Source organism: Lathyrus oleraceus, chromosome 5 (assembly GCF_024323335.1).
Source record: "Lathyrus oleraceus cultivar Zhongwan6 chromosome 5, CAAS_Psat_ZW6_1.0, whole genome shotgun sequence".
NCBI classification, from domain to species: domain Eukaryota; kingdom Viridiplantae; phylum Streptophyta; class Magnoliopsida; order Fabales; family Fabaceae; genus Lathyrus; species Lathyrus oleraceus.
The window spans coordinates 575,648,368-575,662,276 of NC_066583.1; the positions used below are offsets into that span (position 1 = coordinate 575,648,368).

Consider the following 13,909-nt stretch of genomic DNA (forward strand, 5'->3'; position numbering starts at 1 on the left):
TTATACTCGCTAGAGCACTACGACTCTATGCCTACGTACCCTCATGTTTGATAAAGGATCAGAGCACCGTAGCTCTTCTAAAAAATATTTGTTTGTTTTATTGATTTTAGATCTTAAAAAGTTCTCCACACATCGGGGTGAAGAGATGTTTAATTTGAAAAATGCCTCGATGCACAAGGGCATCAGACTTATAATTTGAGTGTGTGAAATTGATTTTAAATGACTTGTTAATTGCAAAGAACTTATGGTTAATTTAATTTAAAAATTAAATTAAATGTCATATGTACATAATTATTTTTTAAAATTAAGAAAATATTAAACAGAGCCAATTAGTAAAAGAAAGATTAATATTTTTGTCAAACTATGTATTATTAGTTACATATCTTTTTATAATCTCAAACTAGTAATTCTAAGTAATTGCTAACTTAATTAGAAAGGAGGAAAAAATACAACACTGTCACATCATAGTCTAATACAATTTTTTCACTATTGGTTACAATACATAGCTTTTTTTAATGTCAAAGGTACAAATTAGTGTTGAAAGCTTTTAACATGTTTTACTAAAACAGAATTTTAATATTGTTTGTATAGTTAATTTCTTGAGAAAGTTCATAATTGTATCATAATGTAATGATAGCAAAACTTGAGTTATTTATTAGAAAGTTAATAGCAGTTAGATTACATGTAACTGTGGTTGATTCATATTGCAAGGAGATTTGTGTTTCGTAATTAAAACAAGTAGTAAATGCTTCTAGTTACTTCTCGTTGGAAGTATTATTGTAAATAGTTGCTTCTCTCCATGCACAAGGCAACAATATATTACGTCACTACCATGCACCTGCACATAAAGTTAAGACAGAAAAATTAAGTATGCTTAAATTGGACCATGGTATTAATCCTAACTTATTCTCAAATATTAGATGAACGAGACTTTTGATATAAATCATCACTTACTAAATCCATTTGAAATGCACAAATGGACAAAATATTCTCATAGAACAAAAATTCAATCTATACTTAAGATTAATTCTCAAAACATATTATCTAAATAAGCTAAGTTTTAAGCCATATTGATGGTAAGATACGAGATCTTGTTATATTGAGGTTGTCTCCCACTCTGGTTTCTGTTGTTCTGGGAAGCTTGAGCATGTGGAGGCTGATGTTGTGGTTGATACTGAGACGGTTGTTGTTGGTATTGGAGAGCAACAACATATGGGTAATATGGCATGGGAGGCATAGGAGCTTGCCATTGAGGGTGAACATTTGCCATGACAACATTGATCTCTTCTTCCGTCCTCTTGGCGAAGCTACCTTGAGGTTTCTTGGCTATTGCCTACTGATTAGCAGTGCCAACAATCTTCCCAGTTTTCAATACATTCGCTAATTGTCACAACGTCAGAGAAATTTAAGGACATACTACCAACCATTTTCTCTAAGTACAAACAATGAAGCGTGCCCATGAAAATATCAACCAATTATTTAGCGAACAACATAGGTCTAACGTGAGCAACCATTTCTCGCCATATTTGAGCGTACTCTTTATAGGTTTCGTTCATTCTCTGAATCTGATTTTGCAACTGCAGTCTTGTAAGAGCCATGTCCAAGTTGTATTTATACTGTTTCAAAAAGGCTTCAGACAAGTCTTTTCCAAGATAGGATCTTGTTGCGCTCGAGGCCAATATACTAGTCAAGAGATGCCTCATACATGCTATATTGAAAGCAATGAATAAGCAACGCGTCATTATCAATGTAGGAAGTCATCTTCCTGCAGTACATGGTGATGTGGCTTCTCAGACAGCTAAGCCCTTTGTATTTTTGTAGATATGATGCCTTTAACTTTGGAGGTAAGACCACGTTTGGTACAAGACATAATTCTTTCGCGTCCATACCATACGCGGAAAACCCGTCAATAGCCTTGATGCGATCATTTAACAACTGATATTCAGCATGCTTGGTTTCACTTCCACCAGGACCATTCTGATTGATAACCAGACCTTGCAGATAAGCTTGAGAATTAGGAAACTAAGCAGCTTGCGGTGTAGTTTGAGCAGGTTCTTGGGGATAAGTAGGTTAAGGAAACATTTGAGTAGGATACATTGCACCAGAATTAACAGTCTGACCAGGTTGGACCCCATAGGGAGCATAGGGTGCCCAGGATAAGCAAACGGAGGTACAACAACAGAAGGTGCCCCAGGATGGGCAATAGGCATTCTAGATTGAAGGCCTTGGTACAAATATTGAGCAGTAGGCTGAACAGCTTGAGAAGTAGTTTCAATATGAATGTGAGGACCTCTGTATTCAGGCTCATTTTCAGTAGGTGCCTTATCAGTTACAACCACTCGAGTTTGTTGAGGTTGTTCCTTGTGATTGTCAACGTCCACTACTTGAAGAGATAGATGGGGAGGCATTCTGCATGGATGAACAGTAAAATTTCCATTGACCAGATGCGCATGCATTGGCTGGTTGATTTCGAGATACAACAGAATGCACATTAGGCCCTAAAATAGAGCCTAGTTGATTTGAGATAGAATATATTTTCCCCTAGCTTGTCACACTCTGTCTAAAAAAAAATTCTGTGAATGTTTGTAGGGTACCAAAGTTCTCTAAGGGTTGATTCGAGTTAGAACATATAGAATTTTTTCTCAATGATCCAAGTTCTTCAAAGCAACAGTTCATTTTCTTCTAGTTTATTTTGGAAAATATCAAAGTTGTTGAGTTATCATATCCATTTTCATTCTAAAGAATTTTTGTTTGTTATAAAATTTTTAGAAGTTTTAAAAAAAATCAAATGAGAAGCTAGTTAGAACAACTTCTCATAAAGAAATTAAAGTTGCGATGACTCATTCATAATAAAATTTTAAATAATAATTAAAAAAAACAGATTGAATTTTTAAAGTTTTTTTAAGTATTAATGGTGTATCTCTAAATATCGGTACGATCAAATAAAATCTAATTATCGAATAAGATTTTATATTTAAAGTTGTGTTATATATTAGACATCTATCCATGAAACAATAAGTCTTATACTTATTCCTCATTTAGCTAGACATCTATCCTTGTCTCTTTGGGAACTTGAAATTCAAGTTAGTGAAGGCTATTTGACAAGTGCATTAAATGTGGAAAAAAAGAAGACCAAACTGCATAAAATGAAATTTTAAGGAAATTTTAATAGTGAAGACATTTAGGGAACTTTTTATCTAAATAACTCTAATTTAAAAAAAATAATTCAAAATAACCTATTTTTCAGATTAATTATCAAAATTACTCCACTTTTAAAAGGAGACGTCAGATGAATTGACGTCTGCTGTTAAATTTAGAGAGGAGACGCCAATTGGATTGGTTAGTGCACCTAGTGCTGTCAATCCAATTGGCGCATGTGTGTTAATTTTTAAAGGAGACGCCAATTGGTGTCAAACCTGTGTGTTTCGTATTTTTTTATAAAAAAATATTGTACATTTTAGATAAAGTTGAAATCAAAACAATTCATATTAATATTAATACGTGTTTACACAAAAAGACAAATGTCGATGACCGGGATCACTTAACCGATCTCCGATCCCACATCCCCTAGCTACCATAACTCGTGGCCCTAACCCACATTGATGATTCATCCCAGGTGTTTGAGTATCTGAGGGCCCAGGAACATCACCACCAACTGCAGGAGATTGCCTGAGATATTTAGACAAATCAGCGTAGTCTTGTGTATGCATTGAAGGGCTACCGTCATAGCTGAGTTCATGACCCATGTCAGAGTAGTTGGGTTGTGTATGAGTTGTTGGAGGACGACCAAGATGATTGAAGGGAGACATTGGTGTGAATGACACGTCGAGGAAAGGTTGAAATGATTGTTGTGGTGTTTGGTAGCCATATGATTGTTGAAGGTTTTGGTTTTGTGATGTTTGAGCTTCTTGGTTATAGTAAGAGGAGGGACGGTTGATGTTAAATGATCGCTGAGTGTTTTGGCTAAGACGGCTATGATATGGTGATGTGTTGGGTGCATAGCGATGTTGGGTGTCTTGATGATGATCTACTTGTTGGTGGTGGTACGAGGTATGCTCTTAGTATTGTGGTTGGGTGTTTGGCATGTTAGGGTTGTAGGTTTGTGTGTTTGAGGATCGAAAATTTTGATGGATAGGGGGTTGTGAGTAACCGGTTTGACAATATTGTCAAGGGTTAGATGTTGAACCTTCTGGTGTTTAAGTTTCCTAGTGTGGGTCGTATAGGTATATATCCTCGGCGATGAACTCAAATCCAACCGATCTGTACTAAACCATATAATTACGACTTGGTTTTTCTTCGGTTGGCATCACAATGTTAGTTAAGACATGGTCTTGTCGGTGCTTCCATTTTTGACACACAGATCTGGCGATGCTTTACCATGGGTTAAAGTTCCATTGGTCGTTAACTTTGCGTAAATGCCATTCTTCAAGGTTTGTCGGGGGATCTGGGATGTGTTGAAGCATATCGAACTGCAATTTAACACGATTACTATTGTGCATATCCACAGTGGTGAATCTTATGATTGGTGTGCATGCAGTCCAAACAGTTACGTCTTGTTCATTGATTTCATGGTCATGATTCAAATTCAGATATGAACGCCAAATGAATTGAAATGTGAACATATATTAGATTATAAATTTGTTAGAAGAAATTAACAAATTATAACGAAATAATTAGTTTAATGGCAATACATCTGTCGGTCGAAGGTGATCCAAGAGATTGCGATACTGGGTAATACAGTGTCTAGGACATCTGTTATAACTCATACCACGTGTCGACCATCTGCACCATAAAAGTAAAAATATTATTTAGAGATAATAATCGCTAAAGTAAGTAAATATAGTCCATTTTTAAAAACTTACTTTTGTGCGTACGGAAATGTGAATGGTTGTTGTTGATGGGCACTAGGGATGGTAGTCTGGACCAACCCCATGCTAGGAGCAAAACGTCATATCCAGAAAATGTAGATGTGTCTTTGTGTGCATTTTTACACAAAGAGCTATAAAGATAAGCCAAACAAGCAGACCCTCAATTATAACTTCTTATTCTATCTACATGTCTTAGTAAAGGTAAATACATAACATGCATACTAGAACCACTACCTTCGGGAAATAAAAATAAACCAATTAAAAGCATAATATAACACCTAGTTTTTATTATTCGAGCCTCTTCGGTAGAATTCTCATTTAACTATAAGCTGTTATGATATGCCTTAAGGCGTGAAAGGAGTATACCTTGATCTCTCGAGTTATCATCTAACAAGAATTTGCATAGTTGGTTTTACTATTTACCGCCTTACCTTCGATAGGCAGTCCCAATAACATATAGACATCTTTTAACGTCACGGTACATTCACCGGTTCGAAACCAGAATGTGTGTGTCTCGGGACGCCATCTTTCACATAATGCAAGAATACATTTAGTATCAACCGACCAAGACATTATTTTGCTTACATGTCCAAAATCAGCGAGTTTGACATAAGGTTGAATAATCACGTCCATGTGAACAAATTCGTGGACACGAGTTCGAAACCTAGAAACATCCTAAAAAATAAAAAATAAAATAAGTTACTTTATAAAAAATAAACAACAAAATAAGTTACTTTAAAAAAAACAAATTAAGTTACTTTAGAAAAATAATACAAGAGTTAAATGCTTACATAAGTTGTTATGTTTTCAATTGTGCCTCTATACGATTCACCCATAGTGAGCAGAGACATCTTGTCGTAGTAAATATATGAAAGAATGGTTGTTGCAGTTGAAAGAGTGGTTGTTGCAGAGGAAGAAGTCATTGTTGGTGATGAAGAAGTGAAACTTGTATGAATATTTATAATGAGAGACATGCAAAGACAGGCAAAAGTTTGGATGCATGGATAATTGGGCTTGATGTAGGCGTCAATTGGTTTGGCTTACACATGCAATCTTACAATGCAAGCGCCATATGGATTGTCGCCTCCTAGGCTTGCATGCATGCATGGTCTTCACATAGGGTGCAGGCTGCATGGCTATCTACATGCAGAATTTCGAGGTCTTTAAGGTGCCACATGGACTGGCGCCCATGTACTAATATTACATGCAGACGCCAATAGGACTGACGCTAGGGTTTGCATGCATGCCATGTCACATGGATATTTAAGTGTCTTACCATTTCATCCTACAATCAACATAAATTCATCTGCACCAAAAATTTACTTTCCATCTGCACCCAAATATTACAATGTCATCTGCATCCAAATATATTATCAATGCTCACTACAACGGTGAGACATATGAGTCTGATGTATACGAGTTTTCTTTTTGAAACACCGATACTATCCGCTTTACGATCAAGAGAAATTCAAATTTCTTGCATTTGAAAAAACGAATTGAATCTTGCATAGGATCTGGTCTTGTGTCACAAATCACGTATCAAAATCCAATTTATTTCGAGAATAGTCAATGTAAATTTGACCCGCTAAAGGTACGGGACGATGAAGATGTTGAATATATGTTTGTTAGTCACGGAAATTCTGGTTGCAACTCTATTGAGTTATATATTACTCTTCAACCAAGTATACTATCTCAGCAATCTCAGATAACTAATAAAGTTGAATCTGATGAATTTGATTCAGAAAACTCAGATGAAGCCGACCTAGAAGTAGAAGCAGAAGTCAACGTCATTGATGAAGAAGAAGAGAGACCGAGACACAGGTCGATCATATGTTGAATAACAACATTGAAGCTGATGATCATCCAACGCCATTACCTCCAAGTCATGTATATAATCCTCCTCAACATATGACAAACATGGATTTGCATGACGATAAAATATCCAACAGTGTTTTTATAACCTGTATCCACGATCAGAGGGTGAGTTAAAAGTGGGAGACATGTTCCGCACTAAAGAGGAATATGTGCGAGCTATCAAAAAATTTCACATGAATAACTCTGCTAATTTCACCGTGAAACACACTGATTTGAGAAGGTATGTCATCAAATGTCGTAACATCCTTTGTAAGTTTCGGTTGGTTGCGTCTCACAAGAAGAGAAGCGACGCTTGGGAGATAGCTTCTATAGACCCACCTCACAGTTGCATTGTAACTAATGTTGTACAAGATCACCGTAAATTAAGTGTTGCATTGATATGTCAAAACATTTTGCCGCTTGTTAACAAAGACCCATCAGGGAAGGTGAGTATAATAATATCTAATATCAGAACAAGATATAATTATACTCCATCTTACAAGAAAGCGTGGATTGCAAGGACAAAGGTTGTTGAACATGTATTCAGCAACTGGGAGGATTCATACAAAGAATTGTCATGGTTTTTATGGGCACTTAAAACATACGCACCAGGAACTATTGCAATTATGGAGAGACTGCCAGCATTTACGCCAGACGGAACTTGTGTTGCTGGAAATAGAATCTTTCACCACCTCTTTTGGGCGTTTGAACCGTGCATCAGAGATTTTGCATTCTGCAAATCTATTATTCAAGTTGATGGAACATGGTTATACGGAAAATGGAAGGGTACTTTGCTTATGGATGTTGCACAAGATGACAACAATAATGTCTTTCCCATTGCCTTTGCTCTGGTTGAAGGTGAAACCGTTGGTGGTTGAGATTTCTTCCTTCGACATCTCAGAACACATGTCGCTCCACAAGCCAATCTTTGTTTGGTTTCAGATAGACATGTTGCCATTGAGAGTGCTTACAATAACCATGATAACGGATGACATGATCCTCCTTCTACCCATGTCTATTGCATTAGACATATCACACAAAACGTCATGCGTGCAATCAAAGACATAAACTTTCGCAAAAAAGTGGTGAATGCAGGGTATGCTCTAACTCAACCGTCATTTCAACATTATCATGATGAAATTAGATTGTCTAATATAGATGCAAGAAGATGGGTGGATAACATATCAGTAGAGTAGTGGACAATGGCATTTGATAGAGGTTGTCGATTGGGCCACATGACAATAAACCTCGTGGAATGCATGAACGGCGTATTCAAAGGCATTGGAAATCTACCAATAACCGTTTTGGTCAGAACAACCTATATTAGGTTGGCATCTAGATTCGCAACCAGAGGTGAAAGATGGTGTGCAGTGTTAGTGTCAGATCAAATATTCAGTGAATGTTGTATGAAAGTGATGAAAGAGGACAGTATCAAAGCTAGCACACACGCAGTTACAGTCTTTGACCGTCGTAGGCAAAATTTCAGTGTACAGGAAACAATGGATCTCAATAAGGGGATGCCAAATTTATCCTCTGCTGTCAAACTAAATAGAAGTTGGTGCGACTGTGGAAAGTTCTAGACCTTCCGTATTCCTTGCTCTCATGCCATTGTGGCATGCGTGCATACTCACCAAGATGCTTATATCCATCTATCTGATGTTCACAAGGCCATTACCATTATGAATGTGTATAAAAAAGCTTCTCAGTACTACCAATGGGGGAATACTAGCCTCCATATGAAGGTGACATAGTTTGGCACAACAATGAGATGCGAAGAAAGAAAAAAGGACGGTCAAACAATACACGTATTAGAACAGAAATGGATACGACTGATAAAATGATAAGATTATGTAGTATATGTCATCAACCCGGACACAATAAGAACAAATGTCCCAATCTAGGAGCAACATCTGCATCATAATTTAGTAGCTCCTTTCAATTTTTGTAACCTTGATTTTTTATATATCATTATCTTTTTGTTACAACAAGGTTAATAACTAATATCACTACAACATAAGAAAACTTAAAACAAAACATTTTTAACTGATTACAATAATCAAACTTATGTCATCTCGTCCAAACATCATTTCCCTAGCATCCTTATCAGTTTTTACTCGCATCCAACAAAATATATTATCGAATCTCTCAATACTTCTTATTTTTTCTCCTTCTGATATTTTTCCATCTAACCAACGAACCAACTCCCTCTTCAGTTGATCGAAACTACAAATGTTCCAGAAGAGCATCAACATCGGAGGCTTGTCTCTCGAATAAATCACTTTTCCATAGCGGCGGCGAACACCAAACATGTTTGCAATATGACGAAATGAGATGTGGAAAAATGAATCAGACAACACCTCTATTTATGAAGAAAAAAAATTGTACATTACACTGAAGCGCCAAACCAATTGGCGCCTCCTCTCAATTAGTGTACCTGGGCACCAATTGGATTGGCAGCACCATGTGCCGTAGCCAATCCAATTGGCGCCCCCTCTTAAAAATTAAGGATAAACGTCAATTGGTCTGGCGCCCATGCCTTAAGTATTTTTTTTTGAAATTGGGGTAGATTGAGATTTTTTTTTAAATTGAATTATTTTAGAATTTTTTTTAAAATATGGGATATTTTAGTAAAAAATTTACATTTAGGCCCCATTCGAATATTTTTCTACCCTTGTGTGGAAATTTAATTTGTATCCCAATTAATTCAATCACTCAATCAATAAGAAGATGGATGAAGATATACCATAGATTTTTCTCCTTGCCTAAAGTGAAATCAAAATCAAAATTAGAAAAACAATTAAGTAACTGATGAAACCCTAAAGCCAACTTCGGGTTGAAATAACTTATAGGCCCCATTCGAATATTTTCCTCCAATTTAGGGTTTGAAACAAATATATTTGACTTAATTTACCAACAATTATTTTTTATATTTTTATTAAAATATGAAGAAAAAAAATTATTTATAAAATAATGTACAAAAATATAAAATTAATTTTTAGTTTTAATCTTATTTCTTAGCTTAGTGGAGGGAAATGAATTTTCTAAGGTTCAAAAGAGATCATTATTTATGTTCAAAGCTTAGTTTAATAAAATTTGAATTTATACAATTTTTATTATTAATAAATAATTAAATTGTTTAACTAATATTTAAGTTCAAATGTAATCGTTATCACCTAAACAATTAATATAATTAATATACATTTTTAAGCATTAGCTTTATTACAATATAATAGTAATAGTCACAATCCTTTTAAAATGAAATCATTCTCCTGATAAGAGGGTGTTTGTTTTAAGTCTAAGAACTATATCTTTGAAAATAAATGACTATGAATTAATTAAAACCGTGTTTGTTAAAAATTTAGAAAAATTTATTTATAGGATAAAATCAAAGTAGATATATAAAATTTGTTAGATAAAAATAACTGGGTGTGGAACTTGGCCTTTAAAAAAGGCTAAATTATTTTGCTAAAGTTAAAAAGTAAAATTATTAAAAAGTTATGTAAAATATTTCATGGATAAAATAAAAGTATATATGCATAGTTTGTTGAGATATTTATTGTAGGTCAAAAATAGTTTGGTAAAAGGAAAACTAAGAAATATTGAGTGACTCGTGTACATTACAAATAAAATATAAATTATTATTTTTAAATTAAAAATAACATGTTTTTTTTTCTAAAAGTGAGCTGAAATAAAATTATAAATTTCATTAAATTTAAAATTAAAAAATAAGCAAAATATTAATTAGATAAGATGAAAGTAAATATTAGTTTGTTGAGATATTTTAGAAAATAAAAATAAAATCAACATTATCTTCATTACTTAAACTAATTGATTTGATTTAAGTGGATTTATTATTAATCATTAATTATTTTTATATCAACCAAGATATTATATCTTGTGTTATATCTCTATATAAATCAAGATTCTTTTAGTTTGAAGTTGTAGAATTTTATAAACAAAGAAACTTTCTTCTCTTTTCAAATTCGACTTGCAATGTCTCGAAACAATGTGTTTGAAAATTCACCAGAACTCTTGCCCTCACCTTATGATGAAATTGGTATGTAGTGTTTAGTCACTTTGGTTTTCTATGTTTAATTCATTATTGTGATTTGTTTAATAAAATTATTTATGTTTTCACACAGATCATTATTTATGTACAAAAATAATAAAATAATGAATATTTTTATATTGTTGTTTAAAGATTGAACAGTAATTAAAAACTACTTTTCTAAATGATGTTAAGTCTTGTTTGTTATAAAAAAATTAAAAATAAGTTTTTAAAAGATTTCAAATTTTTGTTATTTATAATTTTTTTTTTAAGTATGAAATAGAAAGTTTGTTACAATTAATATCTTTTGAGATAACTTATTAGTTAGATACTAAAATTAAAAACAAGTAAAATAAAACAAAATAAATAAGATTGAATATTTAAAATTGTGTTATTAATGATATATCTCCCTAAAATCAAGACTTCACATTTACAGGATCCAACACAAACCCTTGTTCTTCCTTAACAACATCCATGTCCGACAACACCAAACCTTCTTCCTTAGAAGCATCGAACATAAACTCTTCTCCCTTAACTACATCCATGCAACATAACACCAAACCTTCTTCCTCAACAACACCCAACACTAACCCTTCGAACACACAACCTCGTAAAAGACTTATCATCAAGCTCAGTTATCCTCCTGGTTCAAGAAAACGCGATTCAGATTCTTGTGCCACAGATGAAAACAAGAGAAGGAAGATTCAAGATTCTGTAAAACCAATCATATCCTGTTATTGGGTTGATTCAAATTATCAAACCAAATCAACAGCTTTGTCTCAACCAAAGAATAATGGCAATGTTGTTGAAAACAAGAAGATCATCAAGAACCAAGTTTCCAACACAATACCTTTGTCTCAACCAAAGGATAATGACAATGTTGTTGAAGACAAGAAGATGATCAATAACCATCTTTTCAAAACAACACCTTTGTCTCAACCAAAGGATAACATGAAGGATTCTGTGACAAGAGGTGAAGAATGTGGGTTGAAGAAAGCGATGGAGTGTGTTAAGAGGAGGCAATGTTGGTTGATATTGAAGAGGATGTTGGTAGACAGAGATGGTTGGGATTTGAAAGATCCTCCAAAAATAGCAAAGTCTAATAAGTGTAAGATAAAGGCAATAGGTTTGAAGGAAATAGAGAGAAAAATGAGGTTGTATGCAACAGAGGATGAGTTTGCTAGCGACATGAGGCTTGTGTTCTCTAATGCAATGGTAATGTATCCTCCAAGGAATCATATTTACCAAATTGCAAAAAAGTTTAGTGACACTTTTGAACACAAATGGAAGTCATTGAAGAATATGTGGGAACTTGAGGATACAAAAAGAAGCAACACTCACAAGAGATACTAAAGAGTGCAACATGTTGTGTTCTTATAGAAACTGTTCTCAAGTTATAAACTGTTAGCACCAATGTGTTTTCAAATCTGTCAAGTTATTGTCAATGAATATGTAGTATATATGGTCAATTAGTCTTTTATGTAAATTCTACATAACCTTACAGTGAAATCAAGATACTTTATTCATTGTTTAGAAACTGTATCATTGATGTAATTGCTAAATGAGGAACATTAATATAACTCAGTCACATTAGTCTTACATAATTTCAATATTGGTTACATATCTTTGTATAATCTCAAACTACTATTGAAAGCCTTAACATGTTTTATTAAAACAGAAATTTCGTTGCAAGAGAATTATTTTCTTCCTTTTTTTTTCTTTTATGATTGTGACAAGTATCAAAGGGATCCTTCTCTTAATAGTTTCCATCAGAATAAAATTTAAATAATTAATGTATTTAAAGCTAATTTTAAAGTAAATACTTCAATTTTAAAAAATATTATTGAAGTAGTTATCAGAGGAAAAGAGCCAAACTAGTAGCTACTTAAAATAGTCCCTAGTCACATTTCAAAAAATTAGGTTATACCTAAATTTAATTTAAAATTACTTATAAAATCAAACTAATCACAAATTAATAAATTTAATGAAAATCAAATAATAAAAAAAAAATATTACAAATTGATGTTTGGTTTCCCTAGTCTCAAACTTTTAGATGTTTGTGAAATCAAATAAACAACAAAAAAATTTTGCATAAAATTGATTAATTATAAGTTTAATGAAATTAAATAGAGAAGTTAAAACGTATATATTTTAAATAATAGAAATTGCATTTAAGCTATAATGTAACCGTGTATATAAATATTTTACAAGTCATAATTTAGACAACCACAATATTTCTTGTCCACCTAAAGATATCCTATTCCATTTATATGTAGTCTTATTTCCAACATTTTTTACTTTTTTATATACATTTAAAGATTATATAAAAATGGTAAATGTATATAGTAGTAATTTGAAAAGAGATTTACATTTAGAGACAAACTTTTTATCAAATAAGTGCTTATATTTAAAACAGAAAGAAAGAGAAAGAGATATGTTTGGTGTCACAGTTGGTTTTGTCAAAATTATGAGAACACGTGCTAGTTTTATAAAACATACAACTTTTGTAAAATTAACTACTCATCAAAATTAAGTTAAATTTATAGAGAATCCACCGAACTTTTTTATAAGCAACGCTGTATTAAAAGAGAAGCACAAATGGTACTTCAACCTATCATTAATATCAAATATGTAATTCTTTGTATTTGTAAATGTTAGTTTGAATGTAGTCGAATAGAGTTTCTAATAGTTGGATATGATGGATTTGACATTGAGATAAATACATGAACTAGGTGTTATTTAGTTATTTAGAGAAGTAAGCAATCTCAGAGAGGTATCCAATTGTTGTAAGGGTGAAGAAAAGTTGAATAAATTTTTTAGTTGAAAGCAAAGAGAAATTCTGCAGAATTTGATTCATCTTCTTCCCTTTTTTTCTAAAATCCTAATTTCTCTTTTGTTCCTCAATTCACTTTCACATATTTCTTTGACATCAAGATCAGTTGCTGCAAAGATCTTGAGGTCATTGGCTCCAAAATTCGATCATGTGGTAGTAGCCATAAAAGAGTCGAAATATTTGTTAACCGTGACAAAAGAAAAGATTCAAAGGACACTTGAACCTCATGAACGAATAATGGTTGAAAGACCAGCAAGCAAGTCGAAAGGTGATGTTGCTCTACATGCACAATCAACAAAAGATAAG

General features: G+C 33.1%; 1 protein-coding gene across 1 annotated transcript; it reads left to right on the top strand.

The window, feature by feature from the left end:
- Positions 1 to 11,244: 11,244 nt before the first annotated feature.
- LOC127082166 (uncharacterized) lies at positions 11,245 to 12,123 on the top strand. The gene has a single exon (XM_051022391.1). It carries the CDS (start codon positions 11,245 to 11,247, stop codon positions 12,121 to 12,123), a length of 879 nt encoding a protein of 292 aa, XP_050878348.1.
- Positions 12,124 to 13,909: the final 1,786 nt, after the last annotated feature.

Excerpts from the sequence above, each read along its gene's own strand:
- LOC127082166 (XM_051022391.1), top strand. The coding sequence starts at position 11,245 with ATGTCCGACAACACCAAACCTTCTTCCTTAGAAGCATCGAACATAAAC.